The sequence below is a fragment of the Hippopotamus amphibius genome, chromosome X (genome assembly GCF_030028045.1).
Source record: "Hippopotamus amphibius kiboko isolate mHipAmp2 chromosome X, mHipAmp2.hap2, whole genome shotgun sequence".
Lineage (NCBI taxonomy): Eukaryota > Metazoa > Chordata > Mammalia > Artiodactyla > Hippopotamidae > Hippopotamus > Hippopotamus amphibius.
Window position 1 is genome coordinate 125,450,435 of NC_080203.1, and position 21,609 is coordinate 125,472,043.

The 21,609-nt window shown below is 43.5% G+C and overlaps 1 protein-coding gene across 2 annotated transcripts; it reads left to right on the forward strand.

Moving 5' to 3' along the window:
* Nucleotides 1-681: 681 nt before the first annotated feature.
* On the forward strand, nt 682-21,173 carry GEMIN8 (gem nuclear organelle associated protein 8). 2 transcript variants are annotated; one of them, XM_057718552.1, is made up of 4 exons: nt 682-815; nt 9,487-9,701; nt 10,287-10,743; nt 20,663-21,173. In XM_057718552.1, the coding sequence occupies exons 2-4, from the start codon at nt 9,690-9,692 to the stop codon at nt 20,923-20,925; spliced, it is 732 nt and encodes a 243-aa protein (XP_057574535.1). In that variant the 5' UTR covers nt 682-815; nt 9,487-9,689; the 3' UTR covers nt 20,926-21,173. The 2 variants fall into 2 exon arrangements, with proteins under 2 accessions (XP_057574535.1, XP_057574534.1); XM_057718551.1 differs by having other exon boundaries at nt 688-830.
* The last annotated feature ends 436 nt before the right edge of the window (nt 21,174-21,609 follow it).

Here is a 21,609-nt window from a genome sequence, read left to right on the forward strand (position 1 = left end):
ATTCTAATACAAAAATATGCCCCCTTTTAGGGTTCTTGGTGCATTTTGCCAAATTGCCCCGGAAAGGATTATGCCACTTAGGCTTCGAGTGATCTATGCTTGGTTATTAATGATCCTCTGCGATGCTAACAGAGCAGGTATTGCAGATAATAATTGTGATTATTTTAAAAATATTAATTAATAGGCACTAATTTTTGTCAGCTATTACGCACCAGGCACTGTGCACCAGGTTTTATTCACCTCTTCGGGACGAGAACCCGAAGGTCTGGGAGGTTAATAAACCAAGCCTAGAATCGCACTCAAACTCAGATCTGAGTTACTGCTTTCAAAACCTGGGCCACGACCACCCTCCGTTGTAGTTTTTTAAAAAAGCAAAGGCTAAACAAGGGAACGACGGTGAGAAAGTTGAGAGAAGAGCGAAGAGTTAAAGGCCAAGGAACTGTTACAGAGACGGGAGCCGTGCAGAAAGGACAGCCTTCTTCCCGCCCCACCGCCTGACCACGGGGCACGTCAGTGTCCCCACCCGAGTGCTGCGATTGGGTCGCTACACCCCGCACCGGCAGTCGCCACGCGCCGTCCCGAGAGGCGGAGCCCCATTCCGCGCCACTCCCCCTGCGTGGCGCGGAACGCGGCGCGGACGTGACGTCAACGCGGGGAGGGCGGGACTTCATCGCGTCACGGCCATGTGACCAGCACCGGAAGCTCACTTCTAGTCGCCCCGGCAACATCGCCCACTCGCCATCACCCCTGTTTCCCATCGGAAGTAGGTCCCTGCTCGCCCACCGCCCAGGATTCACAAGCTGCGCGCCCTTGAGGTGACTCCGGGAGCGGTGGGTTTCATTTGGGGAGTGAAGGAGGAGCCTGGAGGCTCCTAGCCTGGAGGCCCCAGAGCCTGACTTCCTCTGAGGCCGAGAGAGCCGAGGGCTTGGCTGTCACGTTGTCATAATTATCATCATCCCGGGGCAAAAGGTGGGCCAGAGGCCCGGGAGATCCCTAAATCGTTGGTGGTTAATTGTGAGACGGAATTGGTTGCAGAACCTGTCAGCTCTGCCGTGCATCAGAAACACTGGATGCCTTTTAAATGCCTGGGCCTCCATCCAAGACTAGTTAAATTCGAATCCCTAGAAGTGGGGCCCAAGGGTCGGTATTTTTATGAAAGCTCCCCATGTGATTGAGATGTGCCCGGTAACACTATGTTAAGCTAGGTCTGGAAGGTGAAATCGGACTCTGCCCATCCAGCCTAGTATCAGAACAGAAGATCGCCCAGGTGAGACGCATCCTTAGAGGGATGTCTAGGATATGGCCCAGTCTGCTCAAAAATTGGGGTTTTCTCTCTTTTCCCTTGGACGTTGACCTCTGTGGGAGGCCAGAGGTTTTGATGGAAGTTACCTGGAGAACATTTGGCACCTGGGGTCTTTTCTGCGCCTTACCCGTGTAGGTGGAGAATGTCTTTTCCCGCTTTTCTTCCTCAGTAATTAGGTGGAGTTAAACCAGTGGCCAATGAAGTACCTTTTAGCTCTGAAATCCTGAGAGTCTCTTAGTACAGACCACATGGTTCTGAACAAGTTTATTTTTTCAGGAATGATTTTTTTTAATTTATTATTTTTTGGGGGGTACACCAAGTTCAATCATCTGTTTTTATACACATATTCCCGTATTCCCTCCCTCCTTCGACTCCCCCCCCCCCGAGTCCCCCCCACCCTCCCCGTCCCAGTCCTCTAAGGCATCTTCCATCCTCGAGTTGAACTCCCCTTGTTATATAACAACTTCCCACTGGCTATCTATTTTACAGTTGGTAGTATATATATGTCTGTGCTACTCTCTTGCTTCGTATCAGCTTCCCCTTCACCCCCCCCCCCCAAACCTCGAGTTCTCCAGTCCATTCTCTGCATCTGCGTCCTTGTTCTTGTCTTGTCACTGAGTTCATCAGTACCATTTTTAGATCAGGAATGATTTTTAAAATCGTTTCACAGGCTAGGTTCTGCGTTCAGCTGTTTTGCACCTTAAGTCAAAACAACATTACTTGAAAGTCTAGACTGAAGATTAATAACACAAATAACATTTCTGGAGTTACTTTCGGAGTTCCCATGAAATGCGGGGTGGGGATATCCTTTACAAGTAAAGCTTATGCTAATGTAGTTTATAGGGAGTAACAGTCCCTTTGGGACGGCAGTGTGAACAGAAACCGTGTATTTTCAAAGGCTGTTAGCTAGTAACTTTGGATAGGCATAACTGAAGGCAAGTTCACAGTAAGGTGTACAGATCTCCGAGTATTCATTGCTGTGCTGAGAAAGTATATAAACTAAAGCTCCAGAGAGAATTTTCATTCTAAAAGTGTTTTACAAATGGTGAATTTTGGTTTTTACGGTGCAACATTTAAGGATAGGGTGAGATGAGAAGGATAGGAAAATTGAACAAGTAAGCATAGAGTAGAGGTTGGAGAATTCACAAAATAGGTGCGGAACTCTTGGAACTTCCTTCTGCATCTGCTGTTTCAAAGGGCTGACTGTACCACGCCCATTTTATCTAATGGGCTTGAGCATCCACGGAGTTTGGTCTCTGGGGGGGTCCTGGACCAATTCCCACCCCACCCCCTGCCCCGAATACGGAGGGACCTCTGTATTTCTCTACAATAGGAATCCAGCTATAGAGCAGTGGAAAAAAGTGAACAGGTGAAAAAGGAGCATAACTTGTTGATCAAAGGTCAGATGATTTGAAAATATCTTTGGAAACATTAATGTATTTAGATATCTACTTTCTGAAACGACTTGGAGCTTTATAACCAGAGTTATTTGAGTTACTAAGCTACTCAATGATTTTAGGGAGGGTAGAGTTTGGAGGAGAGTGTTAATAGGAAATTGCAGTCTCAACAGCATCCAAGGGCAGAAAATATTAGCTATGATTATTTATGCTGGAAGGAAAATAGGAAATTTAGAAGGAGTAGATGGCAGAATCCAAGCCTACAAGTAATTGACTAAATGCCCAAATGAGAGGGGCATAGTGAGTGCTGTTTAAATTCAGAAGAGATTAACAGGGAATTACCCTATATGTGTTTACGGAAGGAAAACTTGAAATAAGACTCCTGACATCCATGGGTGGTTTTAACCACTTTAGATAGTCATGGTTTATGCTCTTAACTTGTATTACCTGCCTGTCCAACCCTTATTCCTTTATGGTCACGCTAGCTTTGCTGTTTGAAGAATATACTTGCAGTGAAGGCAACTTATGTGTTTCCTCTTTTGTGTTGTATCATTACTATGTCCTTGGTTACTCCAGTTTTCAGCTTTCCCATTGCCTGTTGTGTTCATGAGTCAGGGGGTAACCTTGTTTTGGGGGTGTCCTCATACTTCACTTCTGATTCTTATGTTAGTCACGTGGGGATTTGGTAAACTTGTAAATAAATCCATTCACAAATCCATCACCCTTGCTGACAAATTAAACAATGCCGTTCTGTGGGTGGAATATGATATGTATGAAAAAGAATTGTTATTTACATCCTTTCAGCCTTTCTCCTTCCCCATGATGTGCCTTCATGACATTGCTTCTTATTGCAACAGCCAGAAGAGTAAATTTGGGCTTGGGGTCGAGGGAATGAAAAGGAAATAAAACTCAGGTTTGGGGCTCTCTTGCCCAGCAGTTTTAACTGTTATAGGTGGAGAGAGGCGGGCCTCCTGAACACAGAAGCTTGTGCGCTTGCAGGAGGCCTGTGTCTGGCAGAAAGATGGAGCTTGGACTGCTGAGGGTGGGAAAAGGCTGTTCAGACTTGAGCCATTTTTGATGTCCAAATCACTAAGCAGGGACCATGCCAAGCCACAGGAGGGAGCCCCCGAGGGCAGCAAGCCAGATGAACTTGCCAGCCTCAGATCATAGCTGGGGGCAACGGCAAGAAGCAGTCCTCTCCAAAAACACCTCATTTTCTCATGTATCTTAGTTGAGGAAGTTCCTACTGGTGCATGTATTTATTGGGAGACATCATCTCTGATAGGGCTATTACCGCATGTACAGAGATTCTGTAGAACTGCATATGACTCAATGTATGTAATTCAGATTTCTCACCATGCTGTTATTTATTTTGAGCAATCTCCAGCAGACCCTGTCCTTCTACCTTGAAACAGTGTATACTGAAGGCCTAGTAAGATCTTCCAAATTCGCTGGTTGGCTCAGAGAACCAAATTAGTGAGAGCCTTATAGGAAAGGTGCGTAATTTACTTAATGACTGACGTTGATTGTGTTTCTGTGCAAAAATCAAAGCAGAGGAGTTTTCATGTATTTAATTTTCAGAATTCTAGTGGAAAAGGAGGATAGAGAGGAAAATCCAGTTACAGAGGATACATTATCATTTCAAAGGGAATTTGTGTTTTATTTATCTGGTTGCTATGACGCATCCTAGATCCTGTATGTATAAGAATCTAAATAGGCAGTAAAAAGAATTTGTACAAGGAATTCCTTGGCGGTCTAGTGGTTAGGGCTCCATGCTTCCACTGCCCGGGGCACAGGTTCAATCCCTGGACTGGTCCGGGAACTAAGATCCCACAAGCTGTGCGAAATTTATACAATGTCACTACCTTTCAACAAAGCCAGATTCCTTATTGGTGGAAATTTTTAATGGCGCGATGGAAATAGTCACATTTTATCCATTGAAAACCACAAAGCTCTTGTCTGTTGTTGTTTATATATATTTATGCATTTAAAAATGTATCTCCCGGCATAAGGAGAGTCATTGAAGAATGAGTGCATGTTTTAAGAAAGGCTGTATGGGAAAATGTATCAGTCAAGACTCAGAGGCACTGTCTTTCTTTTGCCTGCGGGCCTCCACAGTATTTCGTGAATGACCTCAACACTGTTTTTTTCCTTCCTCTGGTGGCTGAGGACAGACAATGAATTCGGTCTCTGTACTTGCCCAGGCTCAGCTGGGCAGTGACTATTGTGCCATTGTCCTCCCTGAGGAGGGCTGCCCGGTTGGTAGTGCTGTGGATCCTGGCCTTCCCTGACATTGACCCTCTCTTTTCTTTCAGCTCCACCATCGCATTAAGAGAGAAGTTGCTATGCAGTCCATGAAGCCAGGTGCCAGAAAAGAGTAGGAGATACTCCAGGGAGGTGGGGAATGAAAGAAAATTCAAGACCATTGAAAGGGCAGCTTAGTCTACTGCTACCATAAGCTTTCTTTTCTTTGAGCTGGTGGTGGTGTGTGAAAGTACTGCTATAGTGTCTAGAATTATTTTAATGTTGGCTTTTCAGAAGCCCAGGCTTTCTGTGTGGAAAGAGTACCCAGCTTTGAAAACTTAACAAGGCCCATTCATAGAGGAGGTTCTCACCTTCCCTTGGGTGATGCAGTCAGCTGGGAAGTATATGCATTCCTTCTTCCCAGATAAACCCTTGGAACTCTCTCCTGCTTCCTGTCCTTGTTGGGTTCCTGCCTAGCCTGGAGCAGCTAGTAGGATCTCCATCAGAAATCATGGCACTGCATATGCTTTCTAAGACCTGTTGATTGATCCTGTTTTGCAGGAGTTAGGGTTTTGTTTTGTTTTTTATTAATTAATTCTTTAAATGTTTGTGTAGCTCTTTAAGAAATGGTCTAAGTTGCTTATTTAGTCACGGAGAGGATTCTTTTGTCCCCAGTATTAGGAACTGGTCACCAAGATTGCTGTTGGTCAAAATCACAGTTTTCTTGCTTCCACTAGTCTTATTCTGATCCTAATAACTTATGAGACTGGTGAGAATCTCAAAGTTCCTCCACTGATTTCCAAGTGCAAAGTGAGGAACTATTAGGATGCTTGACATACTGAGGGCAGAGTCTGTGCAGTGTCATAATGGATTAACAGAAAGCGGCGGTGGGCAAGTGATGGCCCATGGCTAAAAATGGTGTTTACATTTTTAAAGGGTTATTTTTTTTCTCTTTAAGAACTGTTATTGAGATACAATTGACATACAGTAAACTGCAAATATTTAGAGTGTACAATTTGATATTTTTTTCTTATTAGTAATGTGTATATGGCAATCCCAATATCCCAATTCATTCCCCCCAACCCCCGCCCCCGCCACTTTCCCCACTTGGTGTCCAAATGTTTGTTCTCTACGTCTGTGTCTCTATTTTTGCCTTGCAAACCGGTTGATTTGTACCATTTTTCTATATTCTGCATATGTGTGTTAATATATGATATTTCTTTTTCTCTTTCTGACTCACTTCACTCTGTATGACAGTCTCTAGGTTCATCTATGTCTCTACAAATGTCCCAATTTCATTCTAAAGAGTTATTTTTTAATTAAAAAAAGAGGAAGGCTATGCAACAGTATATGTGGCATACAAGCCCAGAATATTTGCTATTTGGCCTTTTAGAGAAAAAAAATTTGCTTGTATAAAATACCAAGAGTAATGCTAGAAATAGCGAGCTTAATAATAATTATAAAGGTCTCTGCAAGCTGCTCTTTCTTTAGACATGCTTTTCTATACTTTATCTTATTTGATTTGAGAGACTGATTAACTTGTCATTCATTCTCAGGAACTATTTTTTTTCAACTTAAAGAAAAATTTTAAATTTATTATTTTTATTGAAGTATAGTTGATTTACAATGTTGTGTTAGTTTCAGGTGTACACCAAAGTGATTCATTTATACTGTATATAAATGAATTTATATATAAATATATATATATATTCTTTTTCAGATTCTTTTCCCTTATAAGTTATTACAAAATATTGAGTAGAGTTCCTTGTGCTATACAGTAGATCCTTGTTGGTTATCTCTTTTATATATAGTAGTGTGTATCTGTTAGTCCCAAACTCCTAATTTATCCCTGCCCCCCACCCCTTTCACCTTTGGTAACCATAAGTTTATTTTCTGTCTGTGGGTCTCTTTCTGTTTTATAAATAAGTTCATTTGTATCTTTTTTTTTTTAGATTCCACATATAAGCAATACTCTTTTTAATTATCTATAGGATTTTAGGAATCTTAAAGATACTTAAAATGTAAAAGAATATGATGCATAGGTTTTGGAATTTGGGGAGGGAAAATAATAAAGCCAAGGCTGAAATGAGCAGCATATTGAACATAGAGCGCGAGGACTCTAAACATGCTGGAGGATGGCAGATTTGATTATGTGTCCCAGTGGCCAAAACAATGAGGAAAGCATAATCAGAAGAAACTCAATGACAAAGGTGCCCATATTCCATGATGAATGTAAATTCATCTTCCCTTAATGGGCTGGGTCTTAAAAGAGGCCAGCGTCTCGACAGACTAGTTGATATGCTTTATAGAGAGTCGGCACCCTGCGCTGAATCTGAACGGCTTCTGGTCCAAAGGCTGGAACTGGCTTTCTTCAGCCATCCCAGGTTCTTGTCCAGGCTGCTTTCTTGCAAAAGTGTTCAGAGTGCCTTTTGTGATTTCTGAGGCAGTGGAACATGGCAGCCCTTCTATCAAATTATTTGCTGAATCAAAGGCATAAGTAAGTAACCAGTCCTCAAATTAGCATTCCCATCCCTTTTTAATCACAGCCATTGACATTTGAGCAGCCTGGCAAACATGATGAATTACACTGGAACCTCCTAAACAGTTGTCTACTGGATTGCGCATGCCTAACTTCTAGCTCTGCAGAGGGGAGCCTCTCATAAGCCATCTTGTGCATTTTCAGAATATTGGTACCGCTGCTTCTAAAGCCAGGCTGGATTTTCTCAATTATAAATGAAAGCAGCATTGTCCAAGATCTGCAGTAGTGTTCAATCACAATAATATTTATTGTACATCTGAAGCTGTCAGATCTCCCAGTTCGAGATAATTAATATTTACATCGATCTGGTTCTAAGTACATATTTTATAAGGCATAGAAGTCCGGATTCAAAACTCTTAATTTCCCCGAGACGCACAGATGTCTCCTAAGCTTCTCTAATTTAATTCCTATGCTAATTGTTAATCTCTAAAACAAATTTGATTAAGATACACATGGAGTTCACTTTAATGTCATTATGTGCTTCAGGCACTCAGAAAGCTGTTCAGATTTCAGTGGTAGACATATAAAACCTGGCTGGAGTGAATTAGCCACTTAAAGGCTGCACCTTATACTTTAGCACTCAGGTATATACTGATTTCTACTGTAATTTCTTTTGTGTTGGTTTTACTTCTGTAGGTGGTTAGCCCCTTAATTGTATTGACTGTTTTTATATATATTTCTTCAATAGCCTATAAAGCACATAGCAGTCAGCCAGATTTTCAGATACTTGCTCATGTTTTAGGCCTTTAAATTAGTTTTAAAGTCATGTGAACATTAATATACACTTGTATTTTCACTGCACTTGTTAGCTTTCCCCATTTTACATTCACTGCATGTGTGTGTGTTTGTGAATTTAGAACAGGGAACAGGAAGTGTGGGCTGTGTTTAAGATAAATTTACAGAAGACCATGTCAGCCCTCTTGGAAATACCCTATTTGAAAGCTTATTATATTTAAAAAGAATGTGAATCATTCTCTTTAGGCTAAATCTTAAAAGATGTGGTCAATTTAACATCTCAGTTTTCCACATTAACCATAGCAAAACATCTGATGGAGATTATAAAATAAGTCAAGTTTATTTCTTAAGGCTTGAAGATTTTAAAATTCTACCCTATAATTAAGTGGGAAAAATAGGACTCCTTTGGTATCTGATTTCCAGAGTTTCAAAACCCAAGTTCCTGTTTGCTCAGCAACACATTGTGTTAAAGGTGTTGTCACATAGATGCTTAAATTCTCATGCATCTTAGGCTATTACTTTTGTTTAACTTTTTTTAAAGTACATTCTGGTGTAGGCTGGCACTTGAGCATCTCTGAACACTTGAAGAGGAGGGAAAAAATTTGTCTGTTTTAAATAGGTTGTAAAAGGTGCACCTGCAGATTAAAGTTACCTTGAGGTGTTTCTTGCCATATCAGTAAATCACAAGAGGTAGATAGCAGGGAAGGGAGTAAATCCTGGCAGAGCAAGGCCGTTGGGCAAAGGTATTCTATGTGATCGCTTGGTGTCGAGTCTCCACCGAACAGTTCTTCCTCCTGCAAAGATGCAAGGTGGGTAGGCAGGCAGAATGCAGTGTCACATGCTGGCTGAAAGATGCTTTTTGCAGTCAAAACCCAAACAAGGTGCATTTGTGGGGCTTAAAGCTCAGGGTACAACCCAGCCTAGAGAGATGTTTTATTTAGAGAGGCTTCTCCAAGTTCTAGGCCTGCAGCAAGAGCCAGCAAAGGTTTTCAGCGAGTTAGCAAGATGTATTCTATTCCACTCAAGCCTGCGGGATATCCAGGGTTAATTTAAATAGGCATTGGCATGAACTGTGGATTAGTAAATAAAGTATTAGTTGTACATTTTTAGTTCATGTTCCATGTATTATTTTTTACATACATATGACTAGCTATTTATATGGTTACTTTCATAGACTTTACTTTCAATAGAGAAGCAAGTACTATACTTGAAAAATGCAGTGTCCTTTGAGCCACTGAATCACACCTAAGGGGGTCTTTCCTTTTCAGACCACAAGCCCAGGTGTCAGTCCTATCGTGCATGGTGTGTTGCGTGAAGATCAGGCACCGTCCTGGGGAGAGAGCAGTCTGTGAGGAGCCGCTCTGCAAACTGCAAAATAGCCACGAACATCACAGCCCTGAACTGACCAGACGACTGCACTGTGGTAATTCTTTCCTAGTTTCAGTGCTCGTTTGGACTTTCACAATCAGAGATGGCAGCAGAGGTAAGTTTGTTTTTTGTTTTTTTTTACTCATGAGAGAAAAAGGTAAGTTTTAGTCTTTAAAGTCTTGGTGTCTCTTTGCATGATGGAGAAGACCAAAGGAATACCTCAGAAAACTAGGAGTCGAGCACCATCAGGTGTGTTGCTAGTCATCTTTTTGTGCCAGACAAAGAAGGAGGGACCAGAGAACATCTTGCTTGCCAGTTCATGTGGTTCTTGGCAGGCGTTTCTAACTTGGAATTAGTCACTTAATCACAGTGGGTAGAAAAGGTCAAGATGATAGACATCGGGTCCTCTTGCCTCCTGCGTCTCATCTAAAAATGATCATTATTAGCCTCTGTCCCCATTTTATAATGGGCCGTAACCTCAGACTAATTGTTCAGTGCGTATCTTATGCGCACGTACTTCAGAGCAACTGTGCACATGCTTGGCACCGATAGTGGACGTGAACCTGTCTTATATCCTCTTTGGCCCCGCAACATCCTAATGGAGAGGGGGTATTTAGTAGATACACAGTAAACACACGGCTAGTTGATTGAACGTTTGCGGCTGAACCACTTGGTGTCTAGCCTACATTTCCTTTTGTAGCCGGCGACAGCGCAAGCGCAAGCTCCCGAGTCTTGGTCCTCTCATCCTGTGTATGCAAGATACTGGCAACATTACCATCAAGCGATGGCGTGGATGCGCAGCCACCAGAACGCATATCGGAAGGCCGTGGAATCTTTCTTCACTTCCTGGTGGTACTTCGCTGCTGCGAACCTTCCCCAGAGCGCTTATGCTGGGGAGGGCGGAAGGCCTCAGTCCTGCTACGAGCATCCCTCAGCCTCCCAGGACTCCCACCACAGTCATTCACATCCTGGCGGGCCTGGACCACATCCACGCGGTAAAGAAGAGCCAGCTCCGACCGCAGAGGAGGAGGAGGAGGAGGAGGAGGAGAGCGAATCCGACGACGACGGCGGCATAGAATGCGACCTGAGCAACATGGAGATAACGGAGGAGCTGCGCCAGTACTTTGCCCAAACCGAGCGGCACAGAGAGGAGCGCCGTAAGTGCAGCCCGTGTCCCTCCCCATCCCTCCCTCCCCACCCTTCTCTCACCCCCCAGCCCCCGCCCCGAGGCCTTACCCCGGCCCGCCTCGCCTCAGGTCTTGTCTCCTGCGCTGGTTTATAACCTTCTAACTCATCACTTGGGTACAGATAATATTTCAAACCCAATCCTAAGCCTAGAAAAGCTCTGGTGATATGGTACCTCACTTATATTAGTTTCCAGAGTTATTTTATTAATAATATAGGACTTTTTTTTTTCTAGAACAAAACTTATCCTAATAGTACCTCTGCCATTTACTGAATTTCAGACACTATACTGGATGGGGTGTGTGTGTGTGTGTGTGTGTGTGTGTGTGTGTGTGTGTGTGTGTGTGTGTGTGTTTGTGTTTGTGTGTGCATTCCCTCATCCACACAACAGTCCTTCGAGGTTTTAAGCTCACTTCACACATGAGGAAAGTGAGCCTTCAGGAGGTTCATTGACTTGTTCTGTGGTACCAACTACTAATTTGCTGTTACGATTCAAACCAAGGTGGGTCTGACTCCAATTCCTGTGCTTGTTCCTCTAGCACAAACTTAGGGCTTGGGTTTTGTTCCTAAGGCCTCTAGGTTCCTAAAATACTGTTGCCAACTCACTGGTACACAGCTCAGAGACTGTCCTGCTGCTGCAGATCTACCAAGTCTGAAATCTCAAGCTTCCTTCAGAGTAGAGACCAGTGTCAACCTCAACAGAATAACAAAATGCCTGGTACTTACCCTCTCTGGTTTGATCCTGCACCGTGGCTGGCTGTCCCTGAGGTTAGAGAACTGTGACAATGGTCTTATATCTTCATTGGGAAAGCAAGAATTTTCTTTTTTTGATTTCTCACTAACTTGCCACAAAAAACTAAAACTGCTCTTTGTGCTTTCCTTACTATTAAGATTCACTAGCCCATTTACATTTTAAGTGTCTCTAACAGACATACAAATGCTTTTTTCCCTATTACAACCAGTATGCAGTCTCAATATTGTTTTTATTGAGTTCTAATTATTTTACCTAGAATTTTCTAGTAAACACAGACATAGAAGCCTGGGGATGGGTGTGTTTCATTTACATATTGATTGATCTGTAATTTCCTAATGAGGGGCGAGCATTTATTGATTTCCCCCCTGGATGCCAGGAAGTGAGCAATGAGCTGTGTATAAGGTCTCATGCCCTTTAGTGTCTGCCTGTGATTCTTCACGAAACTACTCATTCAGTTTTTTTACTTCCCTTCTTTTGATTAAACCGTTGACTTCTTTGATACATATTAGAAAGTATATCCAAACAAGTATTTTTAAAACAGTACTCTCTGTTACACATAGAATACATGTCTTTCCTTGATCTTCAGAAATAAATTTTACCTTTTTTCAAAATATATTTGAGATAATTGTTAGTCTAATTTAAAAGTATATAACGGTTGAGGGAGAATTGGCATTGGTGCATGTCCACGTGTGATTGGAATGCTGTTTGTTACAGCTTTTGGAAAAGAAAATATGTTGGAGACAGGGATTATTTCTGTTTTCTTTACCCAAAGGCAGAAGAACATGTTTTTCCCACCAGAGAGACTGCTACTTTTATGATAGAAGTTGTAATTAAGGATGGGAGCACACCCCCATCATCTAAAAGGCCATTTTGAATGACCTGCTAATTTAAAATAACCCTGATAGCATTATTCAGTGAAAACTAGATATGAATGAAATGAAAATAGAATAATGAAATGCGTCTTCCCGTGTCAGCAGTTCAGTTACTGATGCCTAGATAAGAACCATCCCTGTTTTTCCCTCTTGCCTTTGTCAGGTGGAATTCTAGGTAGGTTAAGAAAAAGTCTTGAAAATTACCTGCTAAGTTTTGCCCGGCACTTAATATTATTTTGAATGAATGAGTGAAGTCTTTCAGTATTAATTATGAGCCTTAAATCAGAACTTTTCAAACCTTATCCCATAAAATGCTAAACTTGCTGTGGTTCTTTGGGCCATTTCACAAGGCGAGGTAGGCATTGAGTACTCTATAAACGTGAGGAACTGCCTGTTTCGTTTGATATTATTCCTAAATCTGCTCAGTTTACGTCAGGGCTCCAGGTCATATTATCCTCATCACTGTTATGGGTTGAACTGTGTCCCCTAAAAAAAGATTTGTTGGAGTCCTAACCACCCCTGCCCCCAGAGCTCAGGATGTGACCTTATTTGGGGAGAGGGCCTTTACAGAGGTAACAAGTTAAAGTGAGATCATTAGGGTGGACCCTGATCCAGTATGACTGGTGTCCTTATAAAAAGAGAAAAATTTGGACACAGAGACAGTCACGCAGCCAGGGAGAAGGGCACATGAGGACTGGAGTTCTGTGGCCACAAGCCAAGAACTGCCAGAAGCTGGGAGAAAGGCCTGGAACAGACCTTTGCTAGCACCTCTAGATGGGGCACCACCCTGCTGACAGCTTGATCTCAGTTTTCTGATCTCCCAACTGTGAGACAAGACATTTCTGTTGTTCCAAGGCACCCAGTTTACTGCGCTTTGTTACAGCAGCCCTAAGAATCTAATACAATCACCCTGCCAGAATTTTCTTTGTTCCCAAATGCAGCCTGTGAGTGGGATGTAAAGTGAACTGCACCGGTCTTGTCATCACTGTAAAGAAAATGTGGTACCTATTTGTTTTACCATGATCTAGATACAAACCAACAAAAAAGGGAGTTTTATGAAAACCCTTACAACCTTCATGCCTACTCATTAATACTTACATTATTGTTAGTATAATTATACAGGGGCAGCTGTGGCAGGACCGCTGAAATCATGGGCTTCCAGCACTTACTACCTAGAGGTTCTTATCCTCCTGTGTGCCACTACCCTGTGCCTCAGTCTCCTCATCTGTGAAATGGGGATCCTAATGAATGGAGTTGTAATTATGAAGATTAAATGACATAAGAAGAGAAAAGTTATACAGCAGTGCTCTGTACAGAAGTCAGTGCCCAAGAAATTTTAGTTGTTATGGTTTGTGGCTGATAACTCATCCTTTAACATGAATTATTAACCATAAACTGGTTTTACTCTGATACTGTCTTGATTAGGGCTTGATTGATATCTTTGTAAATTGAAGTATAGTTGATTTACAGTGCTGTTAATGACTGCTGCACAGCAAAGTGACTCAGTTATACATTTATGTATTCTTTTTCACATTCCTTTCCATTATGGTTTATCACAGGATATTGAATATAGTTCCCTGTGCTATACAGTAGGACCTTGTTGTTGATCCATTCTCTTTATAATAGTTTACATCTGCTAATCCCAACCTCCCCTCCCCCTTGGCAACCATCAGTCTGTTCTCTATGTCTGCGATTCTGTTTCTGTTTCATAGATAGGTTCGTTTGTGTCATTTTTTAGATTCCACATAAAAGTGATATCACATGGTATTTGTCTTTCTCTTTCTGACTGACTTCACATAGTTTGATAATCTCTGGTTGCTGATTAGCGAGTACTTGATTGAGATTCTATGTATTTTTAATAAAGTATCTATGACTTCGGAAAAAAAGTCATACTTCTGGTCTAGGCAGCATTTTTCAAACTCTTAAATTGATTTATAATATCTAAAACATAAAAGAATGAAGATTTGATGTCTTTCGAATTGAGCCACTAAGATAATTTTGTCAAAGTTGTCATTACCACAACTTTTAGTTCTGTTTCGAGAACATTCTTACTTGATTTAAGCTAATATAGTAAACTACATGGTCTGGGGAAGTGAACCCACTTCCACATTCCTCATAAAAGCACTAAACGCATTGAGCTTCTGCTACTTTGCGTTTTAAAAATGTGTAATTGTAGCATAATTCAAAATTGCTTGTGCTAGGATCTGCAGTGCCCTTGTGTCCTGCAGTCTGCCCTGAAAGCATTATCAGGGCCCCGGGAGGCATGCGAGCTGTGTGGCGAGGGTGAGAACAGCCTTTGGTGTTGGAATCTAATCCTCCTGTGGAAGACACCGCCTCTGTGAGAAGCGGCAGCCAGGGCACGACGCTGCCCCACCAAAAACAACAGGCGCGCTCCACCAGCGCTGGGTTTCTTGCCAGCGCTTGCGGTGCCGCATAGGATCAGTACGTGTTCCTTGGAGCAGTCATGAATGATAGCATTCAGATGTGAGTAACTGGAATGCCCACGGTGCTTTCCAGTCCATTACCTTCGCTAGAAATGCTCACGGAGGTTTAGTTACATACACAGTTGGGAAATGTTTGAATAAAGAGATGAGGGACCTGCGTCATGTGAATACTCAGTTGAAGTTGTTTTGCTCTTTGAGCCGCTGGAAACTATTTATTCAATTAGGGCAAATTCAGCCCTGAACATGAATCATTTAGAGAACACAGGTTGTATAAAATATTACTAGCAAGGGAAAAACATAGCTAAACTTGAAAGATATAGCTTTTCAGGATTATTCACCTCCACAGGAACATGTACATTATACAGTTCATCATCATTTGAGTCTTATTTAATATTTTCTTGGGATAAAATCCTTTAGACTGGACAGCACGTTTGTGTTTGTGATTACTATTCCTCTAGACAATCTCTAATTTCACATATTTCAGTGATAAAAAACAAAGAAAAATTAAGTAGGATAAGCAAAGAACTCCTTTTGTGCGCTGGTAATAAGTATGCTTTTGATTGTGTTATATGTCATCGTTTCCTAATAAGATGTCATTTAAAACTTCACCGGTAACATTACTTAGGGGAAAGTAGACGGTTGTGAAGTTTTAAAAGGTCAGCTGCGTTGTCAGTTATTTCTTAGGAAGAATGTTTATTGTTAGGTTAAGAAAGGTATCATTTTTTTAGTCATAAATAACCATTGAGGCTGCAAGGTCCTCGTCCTGATACTTAGAGGGAAGATGAGTGAAAGTTCTCCTTCTCCGTAGAGAAGCAGGCCCCCCGAAACAAACGCTTGCCATTGTTGTCTCATCGTGAGCCAATCAGATAGTTGTCACCTGTGTTTTGGGGGTAGATGTTGGGCCCAAACAGGGACATTTTCTCAAAGAGCATGTGGGAAAAGAAGACAAAAGTCAGGATTAAAATGATACCTAGAAGGGCCATCTGTGGTGTGGCCTATGGGTAGTTTTGCAAATGAGGGGAAGGGCCAGTGAACACAGCTGTCAGAAGAGCTCCCCAGGGTGGTTGTAGGCTTTGAGGGATGGGGTTGGTGCAGAAAGAGAAGGAAACAAAGGGGTAAGTGCAGCACTCACAGCACTGTTCTTACTGAAGGGCCCAGATGTGTTTTCTATACATTTGATGGGCACATGTGCAGGAAGGTTTAGACTCTAGTCTTCCTAGTGAGCCTTCAGTCAGTCTGCTGGACTCCATCCAGCTCTCCCTCAGTCCACCCTTCACAGAAAAGCTAGAGGATATAGTGAAGCCTCCAGCCCAGTGTTTAGTGAGCAGTCTCGGTTTCATCAATGAGATTCAAGTGTGGAATCATAGTGATTGCACACAATTCTGCCATGTGTGTGTTTCATCTAGTCCACATGTTCAGTTGGGCGTCAAACCAATCCGTGAGAAGATACGTGTCAGTGGCCATAAAAAAAGGGAAGGGAGGGATGGAAATGCACTTTTATTCTAAAAGTAAACATGGCCATTGCCCGCGGACTTGGGGGTTCCGTTTGTCGTGGAGTGAGGGATGCAGGGTGAGGATGGAAGACCCATCAGAGATGGCTCCAGCTGTGCTGGCAGGCACCTGTGTTCTGGGCGGGTTGCTGACGAGACAGAAATGAGGCATTCGTGATATAAATCAGGTCTGTGCTTTCGCTCGGTTGTGCTGAGGTCATTCATTCTGGCAACACAGCAGAGAATATAATCAGACATGCTAATCCTAGAAAAATGGGGCAAAATCACATTCTTTAACACTCTTTTGTCTTAGTGCTTTGTCCTCCAAATGTTCTGCCTTTGGGCTAATTATCTGTGCAATACTGAATGAATGTTTTCCTGCTACGTCAGGGTCTCTGAAGTCCAAGTCACTTCCCATGATTGTTTTTTCCTTTATAGACTTTAAGCCTATATTGGTAACATCATGTAAATATATAGATTGAGGTGAGAAATATCAAGGTTGTATATCCTGAACCCAGATGGAGTCCAGTAGTTTCTCCTTAATAGTATCATACTGTTTTTCCTGTTTTAACTCTGTATCCATGTTAACCCTTGAGTTAGGTTCCTAGTACTATTGTAACAAATTACCAGAGACTGTGTGGCTTAAAACTACATAAATGTATTCTCTCACAGTTCTGAGGCCAGAAGACTTAAATCAAGGTGTGGGCAGGGCCATGCTTTCTCCAAGGGCTCCAGGGCCTGCCTCTTCCAGCTTCTGGCGGCTCCTGGCTTTCGTTGGCTTGTGGCAGCACGGCTGCCATCTCTGCCGCCATCTTTACATGATTTCCCCCTGTGTCTGTGTGTGTCCTTTTCTGTCTCACATAAGGACACTCTTATTGGATTTAGGACCCTCCCTAATCCAGAATCATCTCATCTCAATCCTTAATTACATCCCCACAGACCCTATTTCCAAATAAGATTACAATCTGAGGTTCCAGGTAGATGGAAATTTGGGGGGAGGCTGTTCACCCTCCTACACCCTGTTTTAAAGATGGAATCAAAAAAGATACTGTGATTTGTATTAAAACAAATTGCCTCGGCCAAATATCCTACAAGAAAAAGTTCTTGGTAACATTCAGTCCCACAGCTGTTTTCAGGAAAAATGACCGACCTCTGCATGACAAGGCCCCGCTCAGTTATGTCTGAAGTGTGATGTTCGACTTCTCTGCTTGTCAGGTGACTCTCCGTCTGGTTGGCTGAGCCCTCACCTTGTTGTGACAGGAAGAAAAACTGCCAGTGATTGAGAATCCTTTCTTTCATTGGAAGGGAGGAAACAATAAATAGAACTTAGAATAAGTGGATGCCCTCAAACGAGTATTGCGTCCTAAGGTTTGCTTGGTCCCCTAGGTCAGTATACACTAAAGTATTGTACTTTCATGTGCTACCCGGAGCATCCAATGTCCAGCCAGCCTGGAGGGTATTTGGTTTTAAGCTGATTAGTTTTCAAATTTGGAGTCTAGCATTAGAACTTGATTTTGTTTGTGTTTATTTTTGTTTTTTTTTTTTTTTTTGGTATATATGAATAAGTAGAGGCAAAGCAATGTGAATGTAAGGGAACAAAATCAGACCCCAACTCAGTGGTGCTCCTTGCTCTCCCCTCCCCCAGCCTCTCCCCCATGGAGGCGCTGAGGACCTGTGGGAGGGGGCTCTGCCCAGTGCCTTTTGAGAGTTGAGCATCGGTTTCTCTATCCCTGGGTTGTCATTTTTCTCCAGCAGCATCTGGAAGGAACAGTTGTTTACAAAAAATGATGTATGGCCTTTGTCCAAGCTTTCTCTTGACAACCTCTGAGCACCAGCTTTGGGTCAGGCATTGCGGCCTCTCCCAGGGCTGGGGAGACGGGGTGAGTAAAGGCCACAGTGCCCTCCCCCATAATGGACTCCCACAGGTGGGCCGCTGGTGCCAGGCACCCGCTTCCCATCCCTCTGATCTATGTTTGAAGGCAACTACCCGCCATGCAGGAAACCTCCGGTGGCCAGGGTTGGACCTTAGATTTTCACGAGGAAACCTGGATGGAAAGGAGATACAAATAGAGAACCGAGAGCAGAGGGCCGTGTCTTTTATCCTTTTATTCATACACCATATAAAGTCTATTAAGAACTAAAACCCTGTGATGGTTGATATGATGAGCACATGCTGAGTGCAGACTCTGAAAACAACACAGCTTCATTGGCAGCCGGCTGGGGTTGCTTTGGCGTCACATAACGTTTCATCCACAGCTGCCAGTAAAAGGAGAGGGCTCTCGGTGTATAAATTGTTAGACTGATTTAACATATGCAAGATAGTTTTCATAAGAAGGGCAGCGGAAAGAAGCATCATTATAACCTTGTTAAGTTATAAAAAAAAAAAGTTCAAAAGTAAAAAGGTTAAATTCACCTATCCTAACGGCAGAGAGAAACTTACTAAGCAAAGATTCCAGTGTTTATTAAAACTTTTAAGCTCATAGACTGATTTCAACAAGAAGTTGAACATCTGTTGTGTCACTAAATCTGTCGATGAGAATGATGACAGTCTTGGGACAAATTCGGTAGTGAAAGGCCCATGGTCTGGGAACCTCTGCCCTCTACATGCAGAGGCTCTGAGGGATCACGTGGGATCATTTCCTTGGGGCCCAAGGATTGGTAACGTGTCCAAGGCTGTCACAGGTGGCAGAGGGACTCTGCTGTCTCTGGCTAGGGTGGAGATACCAAGCCTTTGGAAGAGTAGTCCCGGGAGGAGGAGGGGGTAGAATTCAAAGGCCCGTGAGAACTGAACATCTTAAATCCTGAAGTTTCAGATTTGCCTGAAAGAGCAACAGTGAGAAATGCTTCTTGACCTCCCACTTGCGTATCAGGCCAATATTTTGGTTTAGTTCCTCCTTTCACAGTAGATCAATTCTATCTTTCCCGTGGATAAGGTAACAGTTACATTGCGTTTCTTTTGCTTGACAAGCATTTGGCTTATCTCCATGGTACTTCCTTGTATGAAAATAAGCTGCAGATGTGCTAAGACACAAATGGCCACATGCATTTTTAATAATGTTTCCAAGTTTATAAAACTCCTTCCCTGCAGCTCCAAGGTGTGATTTATAAAGAATGGGATTTGTGAGTGTCTATGCCTAGCCACATAAATATCTTGCCATTCACTTGATTTGCTCCCTGTTGTGTTCCCTTCTGTACTAAGCCTTCATTCTACTTTTTCTTTAACCAAGGAAAGAATGATTTATATGGTTGTTTTATTCCCCTACAAACATCTTCACTCCTAAGTAGCATTTCTCTTGGTAGCAGCTGTGGCTACAGATGTGTGCATTCTACTACCAGTTTCTCTGTGCTTGACAGTCACTTATGAAAATCTTTAAGTTGGCCAAATTTGACCTTGTGTTTTGTTGATGTTTTTCTATTGTTTCTATTTACATAAGAATAAAAGTTATGATACTAGGACTTGTTACAGTAAAAATAGAGAGGGGAGAATAACCTGAGTAAATCCATCTTGCTTTACAAGAATCCATGTAAATTAGATTAGAGCATATAACCGTCCCATGTGAAATTTAGCCTAAGCTGACCTGGGAGGTGAAGGGGCAGGTCCTATCCCTCGGTGAGGAAGGGGGAGAAGAGGGTGGGCTGCTGCGGGCAACACAGCAGCAAGACGAGGTGCCGAGGCCTCCCTGCCACCTGCAGAATCATCTTTTCTCGGCCCTTTTGCCTTTGGCAAGCGTTGAATCAGTTAACCTTTGCATGTGTGGTGTGGTTTGTGTTTGGGACCTGTGCAGGGATCATCAGTCATTGTGGAGTTCTCTAGCTGCTAGCACTTGCCCTTTTCCAGAGGATCTCAAACCCATACCTCTTCCAGAGAGGTGATTTTTTTCCCCACCACCTCATTTGTGGTGGAAAGTACTACTACTTGCAACACTGGACTTTCCTGGAAGCATCGCGGTGCAGTGTTTGAAACCACGTGAGCACCACCAGCCAGGCCCCGCCAGGCAGCTTGTGGGCAGCTGTATAGATGGAGAGACCCACATGGTTGCATTTTTCTCCTCTGTTTTCAGGGCCCGTTGCAGAGGTTGGATAGTTTGGGGTGACACATTTCCTGGTGGCTTGCTGCCGTTTCTATCAGCGTGTAGCCCCCTGATAAGTGAGTGAGCGATGCACTTCCTAACTAAGGAGATAATGAGAATCTGGCGCAGGTCACGCCTTATAGCCTGAGAACTTCCCAGCCAGCGAGCCGGGCGTTAAGAGGGGGAAGGCGGAGGGGGCCGGGGGCCAGCCCACATGACCCAGCTCATGAGCTGCCGGCTCGCGTGTCGCTTGCTTCCCAGGGCGACAGCAGCAGCTGGACGCGGCGCGCCTGGAGGACTACGTGAACGCGGACCACGGCCTGTACGGCGACAGGCACCGCCGCCGCTCCGCGCTGCCCCCGGCCGAGCGGCCCGGAGAGCGGCGCCAGGCCGAGATGCGGCGCCTGTACGGGGCCAGCGCCGCCAAGATCCAGGCCATGGAGACAGCCATGCAGCTCAGCTTCGACAAGCACTGCGACCGCAAGCAGCCCAAGTACTGGCCCGTCATCCCCCTCAAGTTCTGAGCCCTGCTCCGCAGTCCCCCTCTCCCCCTCTCCCGTGGCTTTTCTCTGGGGAAGGGGACTCCATGCTGACAAAGTCACCAAAGTCCCCTGGGGGTGGGGGTAATGTCAGCCGCCTGGAAGTGGGCACGACATGTCCTGTTGCCAACGCGAGAGATGTTCTCTCGAGGTAAAATGATAATTTCATATACATCCCACTGGTTTTTAATGTCAACAAGAGCAACCGGTTCATTAAAGTTCTCACTTGGAGATACCACCTAGTTGTTGCATTTCTGTTTTCTTCTATCCTTAACCCAACTGGACTAGGCAAAGGCCTTCAATGAGTCAGGTGTCCTCTCCCACTCCAAGTCCTTTAGCCCTGCAGAAAGTGATGCAAGCCCACCAGATGGATCCCACTTCTCCCCCACAGAGCTCAGCATGCATGTTCTGTCGACGGCCAGAGAGTTCGTAGTTTTGGCTTTCAGGCCACATGGTCTGTGTGTTGACTGCTCGCTTCTGCCATTGCAGCAGGAAAGCGGCCAGAGATGGTAAGTAAACGACTGGGTGTGGCTGCATGCAAATAAAACTTTACTTATAAAAACAGGCCACGTTTGGCCTGTGGGTGGTAGCTTGCCAACTCCTGCTCTAAAGGAATGAGAATCTGTGTCTGACGTCCTTCTGTTCATCTGCTTGTCTCTACACAGCTTG